This window comes from Lathyrus oleraceus, chromosome 5, assembly GCF_024323335.1.
Source record: "Lathyrus oleraceus cultivar Zhongwan6 chromosome 5, CAAS_Psat_ZW6_1.0, whole genome shotgun sequence".
In the NCBI taxonomy this organism is placed as follows: domain Eukaryota; kingdom Viridiplantae; phylum Streptophyta; class Magnoliopsida; order Fabales; family Fabaceae; genus Lathyrus; species Lathyrus oleraceus.
This window is the reverse complement of record NC_066583.1, coordinates 258,181,519-258,207,466: the sequence shown is the minus strand read 5'-3', so window position 1 is coordinate 258,207,466 and position 25,948 is coordinate 258,181,519. Positions and strand designations below refer to the sequence as shown.

Here is a 25,948-nt window from a genome sequence, read left to right as displayed (position 1 = left end):
ACACTAGTTTTTGTTTAATTGAACTATGCTTTGAAATCGATATTAACTTGTAGTCATTGAGATCAACATTCAGGGAATTTCTCCTTTATTACTACAAAAGACAAAATAGTACACTTGTTATTTTTCCGATCAAGTTTTTGACACTGTTGTCGGGGACTGCCAAAATATAAAGTTTAATTTTAGTTCAATTAAAATTTTATTGCTCTGCAATAAAATTATTTTTCTGTCATTTATATAATTTCATTCACTAATATGTGTATGCGAGGAGAGCCCTCAACTGAATTTCTTTTTGATGCAAAAATCGAGAGAACCCTTCACCGGAGACTCAGACACGCTAGATTGAATTCCAAAAATAAGCTCCCTCTAATCACTCAGATTCAGATTTAGAAAAAGAAACTATGGCTGAAGTTCCTCCAGTTCCACCTCTACCTCCAGAGAGATTCCTTGGTAATTATGGAGGTGCAAATGCATCAGGTGATAGATTAACAATTGTTAACCAACCAGTGAATGTGACTAATTTTCAACTGCATCCTAGCACAATCAATCAATTTGAAAGAAAATCTTTCACCAGAAAGGTAAATGAGGATGCAAACAAGCACTTGCAGAGATTCCTAACCATGAGTACTACTTTGAAAATTGATGGTCATACTGACGAAGCAAAGAAGTTAAGAATGCTCTCGTTCACTTTAGCTGAAGAGGCAGAAGAATGGTTCTATTCTCTCCCAGCAGGCAGTATTACATCATGGGAAGAGATGGAAGTTGTGTTCTTAAATGAGTATTTTCTAGCATCGGTATTTCTGAGAAAAAGGTATGAAATCTTGAACTTCAAACAGAAGTATGGTGAGTCTTTGGGAGATACCTACAAAAGATTCAAAAGGGTCCTTGTAGCATGCCCAACTCATAATATGGATCAGACTGAACAGATGTAGATGTTTGTTAATGAGCTGAAAATAAAGACAAAATAATTGATTGATACAGCAGTCGGTGGATCAATAAATTTCTCAACAGCCACCGACATTAAAAAGATCATTGAAGCGATAGCTGCCAATGAGCATCTGGAATTGTATGATAGGTGTACGAGCAAACCTGAGGGAGTTATCAATCTGAATCTAGAAACTAATAAAATCCGGTTGGAAGATACAATATTTGTTGAAGTGGAAAAGAAATTGAAAGCTATGAATATAGGTACCCAACAGGTAGCTCAAGTTCAACTTGTTCAGACCATCACTTGCGAAATATGTAATGGACTACAACAGACTATGTATTGCTTTGCCACCCCTCAATAAATTGAAGAGATAAATTTTTTGAAGTAGAATAACCCCTACTCCAACACTTACAATTCAAGTTGGAAGAATCATCCAAACTTCTCCTAGAAAGATCATAGAGGGAATGTTCTACAACAGGGTCAAGGTCAATATCAAACTCAATATCAACAACAGCAGCAACAACAAGCTCCAAAGAAAGCAGACTGGGAGATTGCCATTGAAAACATAGATGCTCAAAATATGCAATTCCAAGAAGAGACTAGAAACAATCATAAAAACACCACTGCCTCTATAAAAAAATCTCGAAGTTCAGTTGGGTCAGATAGCACAATAAATAGCAAGTTCTCAAACATTAGGTTAAGTGAAACAGTTCAAAATCCTAGAAATGATGAGAATGTTAATATTGTTACGACGAAAAGGGAGAGGGCCGCTAAAGATGAAAAAGTTATACCACCTAGAAAGCCAACTGAAGAGAAAAATAAAAAAGATACTAAACTGGTGACAAAGAAGGATCCAAGAGAGTAAGACTTTGAGAAATTCATGATAATGTTCAAAAATATAGAGAGTCATATGTCTTTGTTTGAAGCACTCGAGTGAATGCCCATGTACACAAAATTCATTAAAGAGGTAATGGCCGAAAAGAAACCAACAGCAGAAGAGCTGGTAGCCTTGAAGGAAAAGTGTAGTGCAAATTCACTGGGTCATAAAATTCCAAACAAACAGAAGGATCTTGGAATGGTAACAGTATCCTGTACAATAAAAGAGAGAACTTTCAAAAAGGTACTAATTGATTCTAGATCTAGTGTGAGTCTAATGCCATTATCAATCTATCACAAGTTGGATAATAAAAATGTCGATGATACAAAGACAAATCTAAAGTTTGTGGATCACTCGAGAAAGGATGCATATGGTATAGCAGAAGACATACTGGTGAAAATAGAGGACTTGAGTTTTCCTTTTGATTTTGTGATCCTAGACATACCTGAAGATGAAGAGACACCCATCATTCTTGGTTGACCTTTCATGCAGACAAGTCGATGCAATCTAGACATGGACCAGGGAACGTTAACTTTAAAAGTTTAGGATGAGGAAATAACATTAAATACTGTTAGAAATAGGGAGCTAGAGGTAGAAAAAGAACCTCATTATCAAGTAGGCTTGATCAAGACAAAGGTGAGAAGGCAAAGTAACATACCAACATTAGAGAAAGATACAAGAAGGCCTTCTCAAGTATCACCACCTCCATTAGCAACTCCAATTCCTATTTCCATTCCAAAAGCCATGAGAAAGAAAAGAAAGCAAAAACAAGGTAAGAATATGGAGGTTAGAAAGGACTTGTGGCACAAAGGAATCCATACCTCTGAAAAAGATGGCTTCTTAGTTTTGGAAAAGAAGTGAAACAAGGTGTGGAAGTTGAAGTACCCCCCATAACAAGGGGAATGAAGCTCCAAGCTAATGACGATAAAGGAGCGCTGCTTGGGAGGCAACACAAGGATAATTGTAACGTTATTATGATGTGGCACTTTCCGCCTCAGCCTCCTCAGTAGGGCACTGTGAGTCACCTTCCTTCTATCTTGTTCTAAAACATTGAGGCTAATGTTTAGTTCAAGTATGGGGGAGGTTTAATTATGCCTATCGTTAATTAGGGACGGTTTATAAATCATAAAATTCCCACAAATGGAATGATAATTGGGTCCATGTAAATGATCGAGACCTCGGAAACAACAACGTTCCTTCCCTATATGGAGTTCGAAACCCAAAGGTAATTGTTGAGTGAATTGTATCTTCTTTGTGTTAGTTGACCTAATAAGTACCACCACTCTTAAGGTGGGGATCGACCTCCAAACCGTACGTGGGGCTAGTTTCTACCTCATATAGCTCGGGCCAAAGACCAGGGGGAAGCTTAAGAGAGATGGGGAGACCTAGTAGCTGACAGTCGGGGCGGGGATAAGCTTGTGAAGAAGCAAATCCCCCCAAAATCCATTTATATACTATAGCGCTAGCGCTTCGCGTTATTTCTATTTCATCCCTTTTTTTCGGGATAAGCAGCGGATACTAATATAATAAGTGAAGTAGTCATCGCCTGACCAATTGGCTCGGACACCAGACCGCTCGTGCCCGCCCACTCTGTCTCGCCCTAAATGGAATGGCTGGCTCTCTTAGTTACGTTGCTCCCCAGTATGAGTCCCCATGTCCTCTCTTCTCCTCCCGCAACCCAAGAAGTTGGCTTTGCCAACACAACATTAGGGTCATCACCAAAAGTGTCATAGGTACTCCTAGGAAGCCCTCTTTTGTGTGCAAGTGTTTTAGTTGAAAAAGATGCTTGATAAAAATAGAGCCCGGGGATGAGAAAAGAATTCATTCATTATATTTTTGTGTTTGACAAGACCTTCAGTCTTATGCCTACGTACCAACATAAAAATGAGGGATCAAAACCTCATAGTTCGTAGTAAAAATTTCAAAGAAGTTGGTGAATTGGTTTTAACAAAAGTTTAAAATAAAAATGCACAAAAGGCCAAAGACTTGGATGAGGTTGTTAGTTCTTTTTGTTATTTTAAAATTAAAGTCAGTATGGTTAAGTTCATTCACAAATTTGATTAAGAAAATGTTTTGAAAACTAATGACGTAAGGCCAAAGTTTCTACTCATTAAAACATGTATAAGTTGAAAACATAAACAATATTGTTATTAAGTATTTTAAGGTCCTAAGACCAGAAACAGAGAAAAATCAAAAGCACACAATATATAAAATCACAAGATATGGCTCAAGTGAGCAAAGTGAAAATGACTGAAACATAAACATCTTCCACGAAATGTAAATGGCAATGAATGATAAAGGTACTAAAATTTAAATTGCATTAAGTAAGTAACTTGACGGTAAAGAAATATTGATAAGAAGTTAGTTAAATGTTAGTTGAGGAATTCAATTGTTTATGTCATTCTTTGGAGAACACTCAACCATTCATTCACAAGTATGAAGACATGAACCAAGACATCATCCATGAGAAGGGCTCCAACTTGGATAAATCAACAAGTATGCCACTAGCTCTCATAAATGGAAAAAAGGTCAAGTCTTCATACAATACCATGAAGAATGGGAGATTTACAATCTCACTTACAAGAATGATATGCCTTTTGGGACAAATTTAGCTATATATTAAGCAATCGTAATTGGACTTATTTAGAAGTTACAACTATCTGAGATCGGGTAATAAAAATATTGGTGTTAATGCATGTTAGAGACACGGTACAAAGAACCAAGCTCTTAAAATATACCCACACAAAAATAAAATGGGATGGACCTGTCTCAATCAGGCTCATGTTGATTCATCTGACACTAGGTCATTGATGAATCAACTAACATTTGATATTTGAGAATTCATTGGTCAATGAATGGATTGGGAAAGAAGAGGGATGAAGATGAAGAGGAAAGGGAAAAAGAAACTCAAATTGATGATATAAGGAGTTTCATCTGATCAATACTATCCATTCATCTTGAGGAATGAAATGTACATTTCATCAACCCCATAAATCCAATAGTATTGATCAAATGGAAGTTTAAATCAACCATGATCAAGGTCAATCAGAAAGTCAAACATCACAAGGTCAACCGAAGGGCTCAACAATATTTTTAAACAATTAAACAATTAAAAATCAAATTAAAATGAGTTAAAATGCATTTTTCAAAAGTAAAAACCTCAAGTCCCTTCAAATCACCAAATAAATGGCCAAGGGATTTATCCTAGGTCAAACAAGGTCAAAGGACCTTAGATAAAAAAATTTGGAATTTTTGGAAAGTTAGAAGTATTTAAAAATATTTAAAAAACAAGTCAAAAATAATTTAACTCACAAAAAATATCAAAATTAATCCAAAAAATGTTTTTCATTCGAAATATGAAAGAGAAAAATATTTAAAGATTTTCGGTGAAAGTCCCATATTTTTTGGAATAAAAATGAATTTAATATGAATTAAACAAAATATGGCTAATTAAAATAAAATCAGAATAATTAAAATAAAAGGGAAAAACATGGGCCATCATATCTCTCTCATTAATTGAGGTGACAGATCTGATGGCCACGCGCTTATGGACTACCATAGACTCTGGTCAAACGCGCTACAACATGAGTCATCAAAACCAATGGACTTGATTAGAATGTGGGAGATGATCATAGGGCTGGGACTAATGCCAACACATCACCGGTGCTAGGGCTCCGGTCATCTTCTCTGGTGGACCTCACCGGACTGGTCCACCACCAAAGTTCATGAAAATAAAAGATGCGTATACTAAGTTGAAGAGAAAAATGCTAAGAGTTCGAATTTGTCCTCAAAAGTTTCCAATTCTCACTATATAGAGAGATATGTGGAATTCGAAATTGAAAAGTATGAACTGAGTTTCTTCAATTTGACCTCAAAACAACTCAATCTTGTTGCCTACATTGGTAGGTCTTCAGACAACCAAAGAACAAGCAAAATGGTGGAGAATTGAGGGGAAATCGAAGAAGAGAAAATTCTGAAAAATCACATTCGGTTTGCTTCAATTGAGCTCGATATCTTTTCCAATTTAGCTTGACTTGCTTCTAACAACTTGCAGGAAGTGAAATGGATGATCAAATGGCTTGGATCCTTGGAGTTTCAATCCCAAAACAGAAGTGGAATTGGAACTCGATTTCAAGTGAAATCTTCAAGGTTATCCTAGTAATGGAGGTTAGGGAAGCTACATCTTAAAGCTTGGGCAAGGGGATCCTCATTCTGAGCTCAAGGGCATTGTATTTATAGCCATCCAATTGCTTTTCACACACTTTCCATCAAATGCCAAAAATAGCAATGTCATGTTGCATGCCTACATGGGCGTGTACAAGGCCCATGAAATGATGTGGATGGGTCCAAAATCATGTGCAAATCAACCTGAAACAATAACATGGAACCATGGATTAATGAAATGAGAATTGGTCATGAAATTTTCCAAATGGGGCCATGCATTACACCCATGCGCAAGTCACTAAAAAATGCTCCAAATGCCATGATCTTAGACTCTTTGGAAATATAACATGAAGGGGAACAACTTTTCTGTTGAAACTTTTTCCATTTGGAGCTTGGATCATGATGAATTTTGAGGTGGAAGTTTGAGGAATCAAACATAGTTGAAAATTTTCTAAGTTAAAAGTCAAATGATCACTTTTTCCACCTTGAATAACTTTTGCTATGGGCTACAAATGACTTTGGTTCCTTCTTAAAAGTTGTATCTATTTAAATCATCTTCAATTTGGTCACAAATTTGACACCATTTGAATCTTGTATGATGGAGTTATGGATTTTAGAAGTTGACAAAAATTGCTTGTTCAATGATGATGGCCCAAAATGACCTATAATGTTTCCTCTTGGTATATGCCCTTGCAAGTAGAATTTGACATTTCTTAAAGAAGAAAAGTTGGAGAATACATATTGAAATTGATCATGAAACTTGGATGGTCTTCATATCATAAACATTGAGCAAGTTATTGTTCTTAGAAGTTGACCTTCTAACTAGGGCACAAACAAAATAACCTATAATTGTTCACCATAAAAAATGTCATTAAAAGCAAAATTAGCTCTTGATGGGAAAATGAAAGTTGTTTGAAATGTCATAGAGAGTAACTTTTATCTTGGAATCATTTTCATATGACAAAAAGTGTAGGATATAGGGTCTAGGGAACCCCAAATTTGACTAGTTGACTTTCTCTGGTCAACCTCTTTGAACCAACTTGCAAACTTGAAGTTATTTTGATCTTTGGGGCTCATGGAGGATAATATATGCTTTATATGATGTATAATGAAGTATCCCTTGATAATTTTGACCAAATATTGAAGAAACTTGTTGAGGAAGACACACAAGATACCCGGATGAATTAGGGCTTCCAAGGCAAACAAGCTTTAAACTCTTGATGAACTCTTGATGAACTCTTGATCAAATTGATAAATAAAGAACATAGGGATCCATATTTGATTCTTAGAACCATTATAAACCTTTCCTTGCTTGATCCCTTTCACTGAGGGTCTCAAACCCTATATATGAACTTGATAGGGCACAGATGGATGCACACACTACCTACAAAAGAAATGAAACTATACTAGACATATTTTTGGTATTTTGGTTAGTAAACAAATAAAAATAAAGTATGATACAATCAAATGTGCTTGGTTATCTCTCCCAATGAAAACCCAACGAATGAGGGGTGGGGAGGATACCAAGGTATGATCGTAAAGCCAATGCAAATGATGAGATAGCATGAGGGATCTTAGGGTCAAACTCGGGGTCTTACAAGGTAGAATACTAAATGAAAATAGTGAATAGTGAATCATGGAGATGAATGGAGGAACATATAAAAGTAACCAAAGTCCAAGAAATGAAGGATTTGGTAAAAGTGACTGAATGGTATGATCTGGAACCAAAGGTAAGGGTACATTGGAATGCATAAAGGAAATGGTATTTGAAAACAAGAGTAAAAGTGGCATGAACCAAAAAGTGAGGGGCCTAAGGCATGGTATCACTGCATATGGTTTGGCTAAAAACAAGGAATTAAATGTTTGGCATCAAGACAAATATCTCTTAGCACAAAGGTGGACAATTATCCTAAAAGGGCATATATGGAAATCCCAAAGAAGTATGGTATTTGGTTCCAAAGAGAGACAATAGGTCATTGATGTGAATGGTTTAATGATTGAAGGTGTGTGATATGGATCATGAAAGATATGAATGGAGCCCTAAGGCATAAGAAAGAATAATTATGATTGTGAAAGGAGAATCAATAATTAGGATGCTCGCCAAGGGTTCGAAGCCTTGTGCCTATGTATTCTCATTGTGCAATGAGAAAGTCGGAGTTCCGTAGTTCATGGAACCACAAAAACAAATAAAGGAGATTGAAAGTGATGAACATTATAACTTGCACCAAAAGACAATGGTGGCACGGGAACCCATAAAGGTAAATGAACTTTGAACCCTATAGCGGTAAATTCATGACCATTAAGCTATGGATAAGCTTAACGTCAATAAAACCAGAGTCGCCATTGCGCTTTTATTGTTTCCAAAGGAAAAGGGAAAAGTACGAACAAAATCCAAAGATAAGAAGTTTTCAAATCAAAACTAGTAAAATGCCAGACATTACAAGTAAGGGGGTTGGTTACACAGAGGGGAGGTGTTAGCACCCAAAGTGTCCTAGGTACTCCTAGGGAGCCCTTTTCATGTGTGCATATGTTTTTGGTATAAATGATGTTTGATAAAATATAGAATGTGGGGATGAGAAAAGAATTCATTGATTATATTTTTGTGTTTGACAAGACCTTCGGTCTCGTGCCTACGTACCAACATAAAAATGAGGGATCAAAACCTTGTGGTTCGTGGTAGAAATTTCAAAGAAAAGTTGGTGAATTGATTTTAACAAAAATTTAAGAAGAGGGCATAAAAGGCCAAAGGTTTGAATGGGGTTGTTAATTCTTTTTGTCTTTTGAAATTTAAGTTAAGATGGTTAAGTTTATTTACAAGTTTTATTAAGGAAAGATTTTTAAAATTCATTGCCATACAACCAAAGTTTCTAATTGTTAAAACATGTCTAAGTTTGAAATAACAAGCAAAGAAAGTTTTTGAAAGGAGTGAGAGATTTTAAAATTTAAGAAGTGGGAGGAGATGAAGAGACTACCCTAAGCAGAAATTTAAAAGTTAAGAGTTGAAAAGATTTGACCAATGTGATGCAATCCAACAGACAAGAATATTATATAGAAACCCATTTTCCTTTGGACTCTTATCAAGCAATAATCAATAAGCAATGAGTAATATCCAAACATCATGAAGATCAAGGAATCGAATAAAGATAGCCATATCCAAGCAAGAATTCCAATAGCTACCAGTCTTCATTATCTTCCAATGTATCAAATGAAATATTCCTTGATCAACTCAGAACAAAACATCAGACATAGGCAATAATAAAATAAACAATTAAGCACCAAGACAGAGTAGCAGATGAATCAAAGAAATCCTCAAGGGCTTGCATTAGACGAAGGCTCAATTAATGATAGCTCAGTCTCAAAATGTTGGCATTGGCCAAGTCCTTTAGCATAGGGAATGTTGACTAATCCTAAGTCCAAAAGTTCAGATCAAGTTCAATAGTCCACCAAATGTTTTTCTAGGGGTTTTTCTTGTTATTAAATGTTCTAAGTTCCTAAGACCACAAACAAAATCAAAAGCAGGCAAACAATATATACAATCACGAGATATGGCTCAAATGAGCAAAGTGAAGAAGACTTGAAACATAAACAAGTTATATGGAATGTAAATGGCAATGGATGATAAATGACTAAAATTTAAATTGCATAATAGTAAATTACTTGAAAGTAAAGCAATATTAACAAGAGTTAGTCAAAAGTTAATGGTGTTAGTGGTGATTTTTAATTGATTAAGTCATTATTTGGATAACACTCAACCATTCACTCACAAGTATGAATCTTTAAACCAAGACATCTTCCATGAGAAGGGCTCCAACTTGGATATTCAACAAGTATGCCACTAGCTCTCATGAAAGGAAAAAAGGTCAAGTCTCCACACAATACCATGAAGAATGAGAGACTTACAATCTCACTTACTAGAATGTTATGCCTTGAGGGTCAAATTTAGCTCTATGTTAAGCAATTGTAATTGGACTTATGTAGAAGTCACAACTATTTGAGGTCGGGTAATAAAAATGTAGGTGTTAATGTATGTTAGAGATTTGGTACAAGGAACCAAACTCCTAAAGCATACCACACACTAAAAAAATGGGAAGGATCTATCTCAGTCATACTTGTATTGATTCATTTGACACAAGGTCATTGATGAATCAATTAACCTTTAGACATTAGAGATTTCATTGGTCAAATGAGGGAATAAGGAAGAATATGGATGAAGATGAAGAGGGAGGGGAAGATAAAAACACAAATTAATCATGGGAGGAATTTCATCAAATCAAAACCCTCCATTCATTTTGGGAGATGAAATGTACATTTCATTAATCCCCTAAATCCAATGGTTTTGATCCAACAAAAGTCAAATCAACCTTGACCAAGGCCCAAACAGAAAGTCAAATATCACAAGACCATAAAAATGGCTCAACAACATTTTTACACATTTAATCAATTAAAAATCATTTTAAAAATGGATTAAAATGCATTTAAATTTGGTCAAAACCTAAAATCCTTTCAAAACACCAAATAAATGGCCAAGGGATTTATCCTAGGTCAAACAAGGTCAAAGGACCTTAGACAAAAAATTTCACTATTTTTAAAAAGTCAGAAGTATTTTTAAACAATTAAAAATATGCACAAAAACATTTAATTCATGAAACATACCAAAATTAATCCAAAAAATATTTTTAATTCAAAATATGGAAGAGGAAAATATTTAAAGATTTTTTGTGAAAATCCCATATTTTTTGGATTAAAAATGAAATTAATATGAATTAAACAAAATAAAGGAATTAAATAAAAAATCAGAAAATATAATAAAATTCAAAAAAACAAGGGCCATCAGATCTCCTTCATTAATTGAGGTGGCAAATCTGATGGCCACGCGCGTGCTATCCACATAGACCAAATTTAAAGCGTTGCAAACATGGTAATCAGAATGGATGCTCGGGATTAAAACATGGGAACCAAATCAAATGGCTTGGACCTCACCGGACTGGTCCACCCTCAACCAAATGAAAAATGAAAAGTGAGTCCATGTTTTTGAAGAAAAAATACTCAGAAGCACGAATCTGACCTCCATTTCTTCCAATTCCATGTATATAGAAAGATACATGGATTTGAAATTTGAGGTTCATGATCCGAGTTGCTTCGATTTGACCTCAAAGCAACTCAATCTTGTTGCCTACATTGGTAGGACTTAAGCCAACCAAAAATCAAAGAGAATGGTGAAGAATTGAGAGATAATCGAAGACTCAAAGTTTCTGAAAAATCACCTTCGGGTAGCTTTATATTGGCTTGATTTCAATCTGAATTTGCTTGATTCTTCCTCCTCTTTCTTGCAGTGATCAATTGAGATGAGAAAGGCTATGAATCCTTGGAGTTTGAACTTTAAAACAAAAGGTAAAATTCAAACTCGATTTTAGAGAAATCTTCAAGGAATTCTATGGTGTGAGCTTCTGAGATCTCTTGGCAAAGCTTGGGCAAGGTGTGTGCGTTTTTTCTGAAGCAACGCACTTGTTTATATAGCCAATGGAATTCAGTTTTGCACCCTTTAAATTTTTGACAAAATTAGAAACCATAGTGCATGGATGCATGGGCAATGATTTGGGCCTAAAGAATGATGCAATCCAACTTTAATTCATGTGTAATGAGTACGGAGGTCATCACATGGGCATGCAAAGGGAAATGATCATTTGAATCCAAATCTTGCCAAAATAAACCCAACAAAGTAACCATGCACAAGTCCCTCAAATCTTATCCAAATGGAGTAATCTTGAACTTTTTGGAAAGGTGATATCAAAGGGAACAACTTTCATGTTGAACAATTTTACATTTAAAGCTTGGATCATGATGAATATTGAGGTGGAAGTTTGAAAAATCAAACATAATTGAAATTTTTCTAAGTACCAAGTCAAATATCCACTTCTTCCACCTTGAATAACTTTTGCTATGAGCTTCAAATGGAAAACATTCCTTCATCAAAGTTGTAGCTCTTTCAAACATATTAAATTTGGTCATAAATTTGACCTCATTTAGATTTGGCATGAAGGTGTTATGCATTTTACTGGTTGAGGAAAATTGCTTGTCCAATGGTAATGACCCAAAATGACCTATAATGTTTTCTCTTGGAACATACCCTTGCAAGTTGAATTTGAAGTTTCTCAAAGAATTAAAGTTGGATAGGACATATTTAAATTGATCATGAAACTTGGATGACCTTCATCTCATAAAAATTGAGCAAGTTACGGTCCTTGGAAGTTGACCTCTTAACTAGGATTCAGACAAAATGACCTATAATCTTTCACCATAAAAAATGACTTTCTAAGCAAACCTAGCTCTTGATGTCAATATTAAAGTTGTTTTTAATGTCACAAAGAGTAGCTTTTCTCTTGGAATCATTTTCATATGACAAAAATTGTAGTAGATAGGGTCTAGGGAACCCCAGTTTTGACTAGTTGACTTTCTTTGGTCAACCACCTTGAACCTACTTGTAAGCTTGAAGTTCTCTTGATATTTGGGACTCATGGAGTATAATATATGCATAATATTATGTAATATGGAGTATACCTTGATATATTTGACCAATTGATGAAGAAACTTGTTGAAAAAGTCACACAAGATACCCATATGAATTAGGGTTTCCAAGGAAAACAAGCTTCAAACTCTTGATGATTTATTGATCATAATGATAAATGAAGATCATGGGGATCCATATATGATGTCTATAAACAATGTGAATCATATCTTAATTGATCTCCTTGCACTGAGGGTCTCAAAACCTAATTATGAACTTGATGAGGCATTGGTGGATGCACACACTACCTAGAAAAGAAACAAAGCTATACATATTCATATTTTTGGTATTTTGGTTAGTAAACAAAGAAAAATAAAGTATGATACAATAAAATATGCTTGATGATCTCTCCCAATGAAAGCCCAATGAATGATGGGTAAGGAGGATTCCAAGGTGTGATCCCAAAGCCAATGCATATGATGAGATAGCATGAGGGATCTTAGGGTCAAAATTAAGGTATTACAAACCCAAGAGTAAAGGAGGTACAAACCAACAAGTGAGGGGCCTAAGGAATGGTATCACTGTATTGGAATAACCAAAAACAAAGCAAATTAAATGTTTGTCATCAAGGCAAACATCTCTTGGTTCACAAGGTAGGCACTGAAATTTCCCTAATAGGATAGGTGTGAGACCCAAAGGAGAATGATGATTGATACAAGGAACAATATATCACTGTAAAGGAACAAGAAATTTGAAACAAAAAAGAATGGTATATTGAATCCAAGAAGGAATAAACTCTGAACTGAAGAGTTAATAGGCATAAATCGGTATGTGGTATGGCCGAAGCATTAACCACAATATTGGAATGACCAAAAAGAAAGGAATGAAGTGTTTTCCAATGAGACAAACATCTCTTGGATCAAAGGAGGGCATTGGTTATTGGCCCAAAAGTATACATAGAATCCAAAGGGATAAGGTATTTGGTTCCAAAAGGATGGTATTGGTCAATGAATGGGAGAGAACTAAGAATGAAGAATTAATAATTATGGTGGTGATATCCAAGGGTTCGAGGCCTTGTGCCTACGTATTATCACCATGCAATGAGAAAGTTAGAGCTCTGCAGTTCATGGAAAAAAACTGGAAATGAAAGAAATAAATGATTAGGTTGCCAAAAGGCGAAGAAAATTGCTTGAATAGAAAGAGTGTGGCATTAACCAATAAATGGTAATTAGCCAAAGAGAATAAAAGAATGTGGCATGAACCAATAGATGGTGGTTAGCCTAAAATGAATAAAGAAGTGTGTATCTGAATCAAAGAGCGTGGTGTTAACCAATTGATGGTATGGCCAAAGGGATAAAAAAGGGTGTTTGCCTAAGCACGGGGTCTGACAAGGCAAATAATGCATGAGAAAGAGGTTTGCCTAAGCATGAGATCTGACAAGGAAACCAATAAAGAAAAGGATTTATCTAAGCATAAGGTCTGACAAGACAAACATACAAGAAGAAATCGTTTTCCTAAGCACGAGGTTTGATAATGAAAACAATGAATGAGAAGGAGGTTTACCTAAGTGCGAGGTCTGACAAGACAAACATGCAAGAAGAAAGTGTTTGCCTAAGCACGAGGTCTGACAAGGCAAATAATGCATGAGAAGGAGGTTTGCCTAAGCGTAAGGTCTAACAAGGCAACCAATAAGAAAAAGGTTTGTCTAAGCACAGGTCTGACAAGACAACCATGCAAGAAGAAAGCGTTTGCCTAAGCATGAGGTCTAATAAGGCAAATAATGCATGAGAATGAGGTTTGCCTAAGCGCGAGGTCTGGCAAGGCAACCAAGAATAAAAGGGTTTGTCTAAGAACAAGGTTTGACAAGACAACCATGCAAGAAGAAAACATTTGCCTAAGCACGGGGTCTGATAAGGAAAACAATGCATGAGAAGGAGGTTTGCCTATGCACGAGGTCTGACATGGCAACCAAGAAGAAAAAGGTTTTTCTAAGCAGAAGGTCTGACAATATAACCATGCGAGAAGAAAACTTTTGCCTAAGCACGAGGTTTGACAAGGAAAATAATGCATGAGAAGGAGGTTTTCCTAAGCGCGAGGTATGACAAGGAAACCAAGAAGAAAATGGTTTGTCTAAGTATAAGGTCTGACAAGACAACCATGCAAGAAGAAAGAGTTTTCCTAAGCACGAGATCTGACAAGGAAAACAATGCATGTGAATGAGGTTTACCTAAGCGCGAGGTCTGACAAGGCAACAAAGAAGAAAATGGTCTGTCTTAGCACAAGGTCTGACAAGACAACCATGTGAGAAAAAAATGGTTACCTAAGCACAAGGTCTGACAGGGCAAACAATGCATGGATTTGCCAAAGCACAAGAGAACTGATGCCAAAGCACAAGAGGACTGATAAGGCTTACAATGATTGAATAGAGTGGGCCTAAGCACAAGAGGACTGACAAGGCTCACAATGAATAAGGGTTTGCCAAACCACAAGAGGACTGATAAGGCAAACAATGACTGAGTTGATTGATTAGGATTCAAAGACTTGACCACAAGGGAATTAATCCAAAGGACATCTGAATATCAAAGAGAGTATGATTAGTGATCCAAAGAGGAGAGAGTGACTGATGTACTTGAAGAAGACATTGTCAATTACTTGATTCGAATTGCGTTAAAGTCTATGAACGAAGGTGAATACCTTGAGAAACTGGGTCCTTCGTCCCGTACCCAAAGATATTCTAGAAAAGGATAGGAATGCTTCACTCTTATCATTGTTCGTTACTTAAGGCTTATGGTATACAACTTGAATCATGATTGACAAGTCGCTGATAGAAGATCCTGATTGTTGATTCTGATGATGCAATTTTGCTTGTTATGGGAGGAGACTTGACAATCATTTGATTCAAATTGTGCTAAAGTCTATGAATATAGGTGAATACAATGAGAAACTGGGTCATTCGTCCCGTACCCAAAGATATTCAGAATGAGGATAGAAATTCTCCATTCTCACCCTTTGTCTATTGCTTAAGGCTCATGGCACACGACTTGAATCAAGATTGACAAGTGTTGACCTTTGTTGTGCTTGAACAGTACTCCAACCTCCATGTCCAGAGTCTTTAGAGTCTTGAATGTGAAACTTGACTTGACTATGACTTGAAGAATCAGGTGCAAGTGTAAAGGTCTCAATTAAATCAAGTGATCAAGGTACTTATGATCACTTAATTGAATATGAGTCCTAAGGGGATCAGAAAATTTTTCAGGACAAAGTCAAAACAAAGTCTAATATCAAGTGTAATTAATTAATCAAGGGTGAACTTGATCAACTAATCAAGGGGCAAATATCATACTAAAAACATATTAAGCATATAGAATTATGGAAAAGAAATAAGACATTAAAAATTGAAATTTAATCATGTCAATTCTAATGTCTAAGTAAACACGAAGTGGAATTAAAAAAAAAATTAGCAATTAAACTTAATTAAAAGTTAATCCTAATTAATTAAGTTCTACCAAAATTAAATCCAATTAAAATAAAATGTATCTATTAAAAATGTCTATTTAAATATGTGTTTTTAATATTAGAAAAAAAAGAGATTAAAAGAGAAAATTAGAAATAAAACAACATATGTCTAATTAAATTCTACATTTTCATCTTCTTCATTTTACATTCCTAACCGGACATGTCCAAAGCATCACAAAATGCTCATTTCTTAACGAAAATTGACAAACAAACATGCGTTGGAAAGGTCTCATGGCATAAAAAAAGATGCTATCAAGATAAAATGAAAAAAGAAACAAAATAAATGATAAACAGGGCCATAAAGGTTTTGAAAAAAATAGTGCTCTTCATTTTCTGTATTTTGTATTTCCAACTAACCATCTTTAGAGCATCATAAAATACTCATTTCTTAACAAAAATGGAAAAATAAATATGTGTTGGAAATGTCGCATGGTATAAAACAAGATGATATCAAGACAAAACTCAAACATAAACAACATACATTCTAAAAAGAGCCATACAATTTACGAAAAAAAACTTTGTTCTTCATTTTCTGCATTTTGCATTTCCAACTAGCCATCTTTAGGGCATCATAAAATGCCCATTTCTTAATGAAAATGGACAAATAAATATGAGTTGGAAAAGTATCATGGTATACAACAAGATGATATCAATAAAAAACTCAAACAGAAACAAAATCCATGCTAAAAAGATTCATAAAGTTTACGAAAAAAATTGTGTTCTTCATTTTCAGTATTTTGCATTTCCAACTAGCCATCTTTAGAGTATCATAAAATGCTCATTTCTTAACGAAAATTGACAGATAAATATGCATTGGAAATGTCTCATGGCATACAACATGATCATATTAAGAAAAAACACAATTCGAAACAAAATCCACGAAAAATAGAGCCATAAAATTTATGGGAAAAAAGGATGTTCTTCATTTTCTGCATTTTGCATTTCCAACTCGCCATCTTTAAAGCATCATAAAATGCTCATGTCTTAACGAAAATGGACAAATAAATATACGTTGGAAAGTTCTCATGGCTTACAACATGATAATATTAAGAAAAAAATGCAAACAAAAATAAAACCCATGAAAAACAGAACCATAAAGTTTATGAAAAAACAATGCTCAATTTTCTACATTTTCACGGTTTCGACATAATTACGGTTTGTGTTGTGGTTTGATTATAACTCAGTTTTGGTACACATTTTGACTTAAATTACAACTAAAATAAAAACATCATGTCAAATGATAATAGTGGATGAAAGATTGTCGACAAAAGTGAAGAAAAATGTATAATTTTCTATTGCACACAGGGTGCTCGATAAAATGTTTCAACCAAGTTTCTTTTCTTTTTGTCTCCAAATAAGTGTTGTCCTATTAAGCTCTTCACAATAGTGGATTAAATTAATCAACAAACATCCAATAATTCATGGCATGATTGTGGAAAATATGAAAGATTATCGACGGAGCGGAGGTTTGCTCCGGTTAGTATTAAAAATCGGAATGTCAAAGAGAAACCCAGAATACTTCAAGAATAAACTTCTTTAATCCAATTAAATTCTAAGCTTGATGATTATTTTTTATGATAAATGGATGTAGAAGATAAATCTTGAATGTAGATGTCATACCCAAAATTTTGCCTCGTCTAAAGGCATTCATTTATATTTCAAGAATTTGTATTTATCAATTTGCATCCACTCATTGACATAATTATTCCATTTTTAAAAAAAAATATTTCACTGATATTTATTTAATTTTCATTAGATTTTTTTTCTTCTATTTATCAATTCACATAAAAAAAACATGACATTTATTCATAATCATTCATATTTATAAATCATTCCATTTTTTTAATTTCATTTTAATGACATTTATTTAAATTTCATTAGAATTTTTTCTATTTACCAATTCACATAAAAAAATATAATCTTTATTCATAAGCATTCATATTCATAAATCATTCTATTTTTTAATTTCATTTTAATGGCATTTATTTAATTTTCATTAAAAAAAATTATACATTTAAGTTTTCTATTGTACATTGCATAGAGTTATCAAAAATTAGATTCTTTTTGGTTTACCTTGGTTTTGCTTTTAAGATTTTAACAAAAGTTTTTAGGATGGTTAATAGTAACAACAATTTTATTTGACTTATAATTTGGATTGAGTCAACTTGATAATAATGTGCTTGCTTCTACCAATTTAGATAAAATAAATTGTATCACATAATCATAATATTATATTTATATTAAAAGTGTAAATAAATAATATTTTTTTATACTTTATATAAATTATATTTTTTATATTTACATTAAACGTGTAAATAAATTACATTTTTTTATACTTTACATAAATTACATTTTTTATATTTACATTAAAAGTGTAAATAAATTACATTTTTTTATACTTTACATAAATTACATTTTTTATATTTACATTAAAAGTGTAAATAAATTACATTTTTTTATACTTTATATAAATTACATTTTTTATGTTTACATTAAAAGTGTAAATAAATTACATTTTTGTATACTTTACATAAATTACATTTTTTATATTTACATTAAAAGTGTAAATAAATTACATTTTTTTATACTTTACATAAATTACATTTTTTATATTTACATTAAAAGTGTAAATAAATTACATTTTTTTATATTTTACATAAATTACATTTTTTATATTTACATTAAAAGTGTAAATAAATTACATTTTTTTATACTTTACATAAATTACATTTTTTATATTTATATTAAAAGTGTAAATAAATTACATTTTTTTATACTTTACATAAATTACATTTTTTATATTTACATTAAAAGTGTAAATAAATTACATTTTTTTATACTTTACATAAACTACATTTTTTATATTTACATTAAAAGTGCAAATAAATTACATTTTTTTATACTTTACATAAATTACATTTTTTATATTTACATTAAAAGTGTAAAAAAATTATATTTTTTTATACTTTACATAAATTATATTTTTTATATTTACATTAAAAGTGTAAATAAATTACATTTTTTTTATACTTTACATAAATTACATTTTTTATATTTACATTAAAAGTGCAAATAAATTATATTTTTTTCTACTTTCCAGTAACATTATATTTACATTAAAAAGTACAAATAAATTACATTTTTTTCTACTTTACAGTAACATTATATTTACATTAAAAAGTGCAACTAATTACATTTTTTTATTTACTTTAAAAAGTACAAATAAATTACATCTTTACATTCTTTTTTCTACTTTACATTAATATTATAGAAAAACAAATCAAATAGTGTCAAAAAATAAAAGGGAGAGAAAGTAGGAAATGTGTTGCAAATTGAGGTATAACCAAGAAACTTGCAAAGAAAAGGAAATAGAGAGTACTGCTGCAGAAAAGTAATGAAAGGTACAATGAAGTTTTGGTCACAACAAGAAAACTTCAAAGGTGTTCAAAGGTGTAGAAAAATACAGCAATACACTTTCATTAAAATGACAAAAGTATAGCAGACCACTTTGATGCCTCTGCATCCATTCCTTATTCATCAACCTTCAACTTTTCAAATTCAGAGTCTTCTTCCCAATAAAATCAACAAGTAATAGGGGGATTGATTTTTTTTTAAAAAGCATCATAACAGACCTAGCAACCACATCTACACAGATTGAGAGGATAGTAACAACTTACTTGGGTCTCGTTGCTTATTCCCTCACTTCAGGTAAGATTCTCATTGCTCTTGTCCATTGCTTTTGACTTTCTCTTATCTTCTGATTTTAGTTTCTGTTAGGGCAGAACCAGACCCAACCTCTAACACCTGAAACACCTTCTAACGCCATTAGTCTCCCATCTTCTCTCCCTCCTTACATCATCTTTTCTCATAAAACTTAACCTATTATTAATGCATCCTTCCACAAAACAAATCCTAAAACGTAAACCAACTCATCATACAACAGTAACACAAACACAGAGAACGACGCGGCCGCGATTGTGTGTAAGAGGTCGGACGACATCGCGAGTGCATGAACGGCCAAAGTCATTGTTCGTGTGGAGGCCATCATCGAACGAGACTGCCAAAATCGAAGTTCCATGGAAAAAGAGTTTGAGGCGAGAGGTATCCGTTTGAAACGAAGGAGACAGTCTGTAAGTGCCATCGTTGGAGGAATTTCCTTTTTTTCGTTTGATTCTGAGCATTCGTGGGAGGAAGAAATTCAGAAAAGGAGGCGGATGTTTCATCTTGATAGGGTTTCCAACGTGTGATGCTTATGTCAATTGGGGTCGGGTCGGGTCCGACCCGCTCCAAGACCATGTTTTTTTAAGTGGGCCTCTTGTCCGCCCACCCCGTAGCCCAACTTTTTTTTTCTTTTAATTTTGTATTTTTGATAGTTTTGTATGTATATTAGCGGACGCGCCTATCCTTCAACTAGCTTCTCATGGTTTGGTGGATGAGACATCTTCTGTTTTCCACTAGGCCCTTGGTTTGATCCTTAGCCTTTGTAGTTTTTGATTTCTTTAATTTTATTTTCTTAGAATTATCATTTTCTTTTATTCTATTTTATTTTCGTAATTTTTTTTATTTAGATAAATCATTTTTGTATCCTTTTTTTTAATTCAAATTATTTTAAAACATTGTTGGTTTTATTCTATTTTCATTTTCTTAATTTTGTAAATGCGTCAATAAGGAAACTTATTTATTTATATATTTATTTATTTATAATCGACTTATTTCCGGGTCCTTTTATATCAAGTATTTCTCAGAGTATCCCTTCAACTTCCTTTGACTTCAAACTTCCATACTTCGACTAGTTTAATCTCAAACCTTTACATTAGCCTTTTCTTTTAAATCTTTCTTAACTAAAATGTGAAGAAAAAGATTACCCTGGACGGAATATCCAGTCGTAATCCCGAATATTAGGCCTAAGTTGTAAGAACTTGTAAGCCCTATGTATTTGTCTTCTTTTCAAAAAAGCTCCAATATTCAAATCATTTTCATAAGTGAATCTGAAGAAAAAGATTACCCTGGATGGAATATCCAATCGTAATCCTGAATATTAGGCACAAGTTGTAAGAGCTTGTAACCCCTATGTATTCGTCTTCTTTTCAAAAAACTCCAATATTCAAATCATTTTCATAACTAAACCTGAAGAAAAAGATTACCCTGGATGGAATATCCAGTCGTAATCCCGAATATTAGGCCCAAGTTGTAAGAGCTTGCAAGCCAAAAGTATTCGTCTTCTCTTCAAAATATTTGTAAATATTCAAACGTTTTTTCTCAATAAATTGGAAGAAAAAGGTTACTTGGGTGAAAGGTCTAGACGTAGTCCCGATTATTAGACCTAAGTTGTAAGAGCTTACAAGTCATAAATACTCGTCTTTCAAGTCCAAAAATACATTCAACCAATCAAACTCTTTTTCGCCGCCGTGCGATTGATCAGAAAATCCTTTTCATAAACGAAAGACATCTTGTCTTAAGAGGATGCAAAGCAATGATTCGGCCATAATTGTTGAGTTGAGATAAGTGACGTTTTTCCGAATGTTGATTTGTAAATCCATTCGATGTGTGGTATAAGTCCGCCCTCATCTGTTTTGGGTAAAACAATGTTTTCGTCGATTAATACAATATAGCTTTCGCTAAAATCAACCAACAAACAAACATTTTCTACCCAGAACTACGTAAGCCTTGAGTTCTCTATTGCACCCGGAGATACGTAGGAGCAGGATCTGTAAATCTTGTCAGGCCCATTAATAAAAAACTTAGATTTAGCCCCCTTCATTTCAAAATCCAAAAACATCTCCTCCTTTCTTTTGATCATATTCTTCTTTCCCTCATAATAACTTGAGAAGCCTAACATTTCTAAGCTAACACTAACGCACACAATAAACCTAACGGTTCCCGTTGAGTACAACGGACATGAGGGATGCTAATACCTTCCCCTTGCGTAACTGACTCCCGAACCCAGATATTGGTTGCAATGACCATATCTTATCCTTTCTTTTAGGGGTTTTATCGATATTTTCCCTTTCCCTATTTGGGAATAAATAAAGTTCGGTGACGACTCTATTTAGTCCATCCCGCGAGCGTGCGATTGCGCTTCGCTGGGTCGTGTTCTCATTTTTCGAGGTGGGACAGATGGCGACTCTGTTGGGGATATAACTCCCTAAGTGAGTCAAGCCTAGTTAGGTCATTTATATGCCTTTGTTTGTTTACTTGTGTGGACTTTCTTTCTTGATTTTGCTATCTTTATTGTCATATTGATATAAATCTGTTGTATTGGTTCCATTATGCTTTGGTACTTGGATACTCTGATTGCAAACCTTGTGGGGAAGACTTTTTACCCGAGTCTCGAGTAAAAACATAAGATAGGACGAGGTTGAGTAGTGCGGGTCTACGAGATGAATTTCTCGTTGGGTTAGTGCGAGAACCTTACTTAGAGTAGATCTTTGAGAGGATGTTGTCGCACGGCAAGTAAGTTGTCGAAAGCTTCGATATTTTCTTTAGGATCCATGACTCTGGGGACCATTTATAGAACCTTAATCCTTTGTCCAACTAGGAAAGATGGTTGCGTAGCATGGGTCTGCGAGTTGAATTTCTCGTTGGATCGATGTGAGAACCTCACTTAGAGTAGATTCTTTAGATGGAGTTGATGCCCGACAAGTAAGTTGCCGCAGGTAGCAAATAGTCTAATGGATCCATGACTTTAGGAACTTTTTTTGAAACCTTAGATCATACCTGGTGAGAACCCTGTTCTATATGAAGCAATCATACTTATCTATGCCTTAAGCCTATTGAACTTATACAAAAAAAATGCATCACATTCATCCACATACGTTGCATCAACATCATAAAAAGCAAACTCTTAGTTGTCTCTTATTTGTTTCAGGAATTGAGAAGTTGAAAATGACAACTCCAAGGAGAAACACTTTCACACTTAAGTACAAGGAACCTAAGCTTGACATTCTAAAGGATTTGATCTCTGATTTGACTCTCAGTAAGCGTGATGACTTCGGAAAAGACTATGGGAAAATTTTGAGCCTTCTGACTAAGAAAGTTGACTATGGGATTATCAGCTCTTTGGCACAATATTATGACCCACCTCTACGTTGTTTCACATTCACTGATTTCCAACTAGCTCCTACTTTGGAGGAAGTTGAGAGAATTGTGGGTCTCAAGTTGAAAGATTTTAATCCATTTCCAAAGCTCGAAGAGGAAGCGGGCCCAAAGAAGATAGCTTTAGCCCTAAGTATCAATGTCCCAACTATTCTAGACAATTGGGTCGAGAAAAGGGGTTTCAAAGGTTTTGCCATGATGTTCTTGGAAGATTTAGCTCTGAAGTTCAAGAAAAAAGGAAATTGGAACGCATTATATGTTGTGTTGGCTTTATTGATCCATGGGATTGTGCTCTTCCCAAACATTGAAAAGTTTGTGGATCATGTAGCCGTAGAAGTCTTTCTCTCTGGAAATCCTGTACCATTTCTCTTAGCTGACATTTGCCATGCCCTTCACGCTCGACATGAAAAGAGGGGTGGAACTTTGTTATGCTATGCTCCTTTGCTTTATACTTGGTTCATGCAACATATTCCCGAAAAAGGCCCTTTTATGGCAAAGGAACTTAAATCTCCTCAAAGACTAGCTTCTCTCACTGCAAGTTCCATCAAATGGTATATCCGAGAGTGGGAAACCCCAGACATCATTGTCAGCTGTGAGGAATTTTCTAATGTGCCGTTGTTAGGTACTAAGGGTTGCATCAATTATAACCCTGTGTTATCTCGAATGCAACACGGTTACTCCATGGATGGTCCTCCCGAAGCAAAGGACTTACAGCCATTTGTGCTCTTTGACATCCAAGCAAGTAATCCTGATGTAAGAGTGATCCTAAAGGCTTGGTTGAAGATTGTTAGGAAGGGTAAAGAGTTTGGAAAAAGAAACACTCTTGTCAAAGAACCTTACACTCGATGGGTGAAAGAAAGAGTTGAAGAAATCCATTTGCCATTTATCTTTAATGCTTCAGCTTTTCCTAAAATTCCCGAGCCAAAGCCCATACTCCCTGAGGACATGGAGAAACTCGCTGCTAAAGTTAAGGAGCTCGAGTTGGAGAATACCGAATTACAGATTCAGATGAACCAAGCTATCTTGGAAAATCAAAATTTGAAGGATGAACGTAAGGGGAAAGCCCAGTAACTTAAGGATAGTAACAAGAGAGCCAGGCTATTGGAAGACCAGAAGGACGATCTTGATTATATCCTTATAGGTTCCACATCAGTGATCCATACCAAAAAGGAAGAGCTCAAGAAAGCTGAATATAGAATTTGTGAGTTATGAAGGATGTTGGATAGGTCTCTTATGGAAAGGAAAGAAATTAAGCTCGACCTTGAGGCACAAATCCGTGAACTGAAGGACACTCTGAAGAAATGCAAAGAAAAGTTGTCTTGCGAGATACTCTAAAAGGAAGAAGCTGAAAGAAACTGTCACCACCTCAAGTACCAGTTGGAAGAAGCTAATAGGAGGTTTGAAGTTTTGGAGAGCCAAGAAGGTGATGCAGCCTACTTGGTCCTAAAGAATGATTGTGTGTATTGGAAAAAGTTGTATAGAGAGGCTAGGGCAACCTTAGATGAATATCAGCAGGTCATCAAGAAACTCCAAGAGCTCTATGTTGAATGGAATGGCAAGTTCCGCAACTTAGCTAGATTTGTTAACCTCAACATGTTGGAACTCCCAGAAAAACTCCAAGAAGCCGATTGGTGTATGTGTCCAGAAAACACACCTCCTCAAATTTTCAATTTTGACAAGTTTTGCAAGAAAATGATGAAGGAGCTCACCACAGATCTTGCTACGATCATAAGAGCTGAGACGGAGCTTAAGTTTACTTGTACTTGAATTTGAATTGTTGGTGTTTGAATCTTTTGTATTTGAATTTGAATCATTTGTACTTTAAGTTAAATCATTTTGTATTCAAATTTGATTTTAATTAATGGAAGTTGTCATTTTGGGCCTTAATTATTACGTTTTATTCTTATTTAATATATTTTAACATTGCTGGAATAAATAATAAAGATAACTAAGAGCTTTGCACAAAATGCACCCATAACATACATTCATGTCATTCTTCAAACAAAAAACTCATTGTTGTGTCTTCTTCAGTTCCACACTGAGTCCTCAACACCACTACAACACCAGAGCCAACGCCCGTCAAAGAATGGCAGATCAAGAACAAGAATTGGAGAGAGTAAGCTCAGAACTTGAAGACCTATGAGGAAACATGGGTCAAGTCATGGAGATACTACAAGTCATTAAGGCCGAGTTGGACACCCAAACGACGGTCATTTCAGAAATCACCGGTCCTACGATTAAGCCCTAACCTGCAAGGACAGTATCTACCACTTGGCCAGTCTACGGTTTACCTCCCGGCTTCACACCTCCAGTTGAAGGCGCCCCTGGTTTTGTACAATCCACTCAGCAGACGGTTCCTCTACCAACTATCAATGAAACTCATCTTGTGGTCCACACGTTTGCACCGCCCCTTGTCCATGCACACATGCAACCTTATTTTGAAGATCAACAACATGCTCCGTATTTTTTTGATGAAGATGATGAAAGGCATGAAGACATAAGAGGAATGAAAGAGAATTTCCAGATTCTTGAGAAAAGGTTAAGGGCTATGGAAGGTGACCAAGTCTTTGGTGCTGCTGCTAGGGAGATGTGCTTAGTGTCAGGTCTTGTGATTCCCACGAAATTCAAGACCCCGGATTTTGATAAGTACGAGGGCCACTCGTGCCCTAAAAGTCACCTCATTATGTACTATCGGAAAATGGTTGTGCACGTAGAGGACGATAAACTTATGATACATTGCTTCCAAGACAGCTTGAGGGGTGCTCCCTCTAAGTGGTACTTAAGTCTTGATCAAAGTAGAATTCGTTGTTTCCAAGACTTATCTGATGCTTTCATCCAACATTATAAGTATAACATGGATATGACC

The 25,948-nt window shown here is 34.7% G+C and overlaps 1 protein-coding gene across 1 annotated transcript; it reads left to right on the top strand.

The window, feature by feature from the left end:
- Window positions 1-398: 398 nt before the first annotated feature.
- On the top strand, window positions 399-24,849 carry LOC127080074 (uncharacterized). Its single transcript, XM_051020404.1, has 3 exons — window positions 399-575; window positions 22,939-24,149; window positions 24,564-24,849. The coding sequence occupies exons 1-3, from the start codon at window positions 399-401 to the stop codon at window positions 24,847-24,849; spliced, it is 1,674 nt and encodes a 557-aa protein (XP_050876361.1).
- The last annotated feature ends 1,099 nt before the right edge of the window (window positions 24,850-25,948 follow it).

Coding starts and splice junctions, on each gene's coding strand:
- LOC127080074 (XM_051020404.1), top strand. CDS start 399: ATGGCTGAAGTTCCTCCAGTTCCACCTCTACCTCCAGAGAGATTCCTT. Junction 576..22,938: donor GAAAATCTTTCACCAGAAAG/GTAAATGAGGAT, acceptor GACATTCTAAAG/GATTTGATCTCTGATTTGAC. Junction 24,150..24,563: donor GAACGTAAGGGGAAAGCCCA/GTAACTTAAGGA, acceptor AAAGTTGTATAG/AGAGGCTAGGGCAACCTTAG.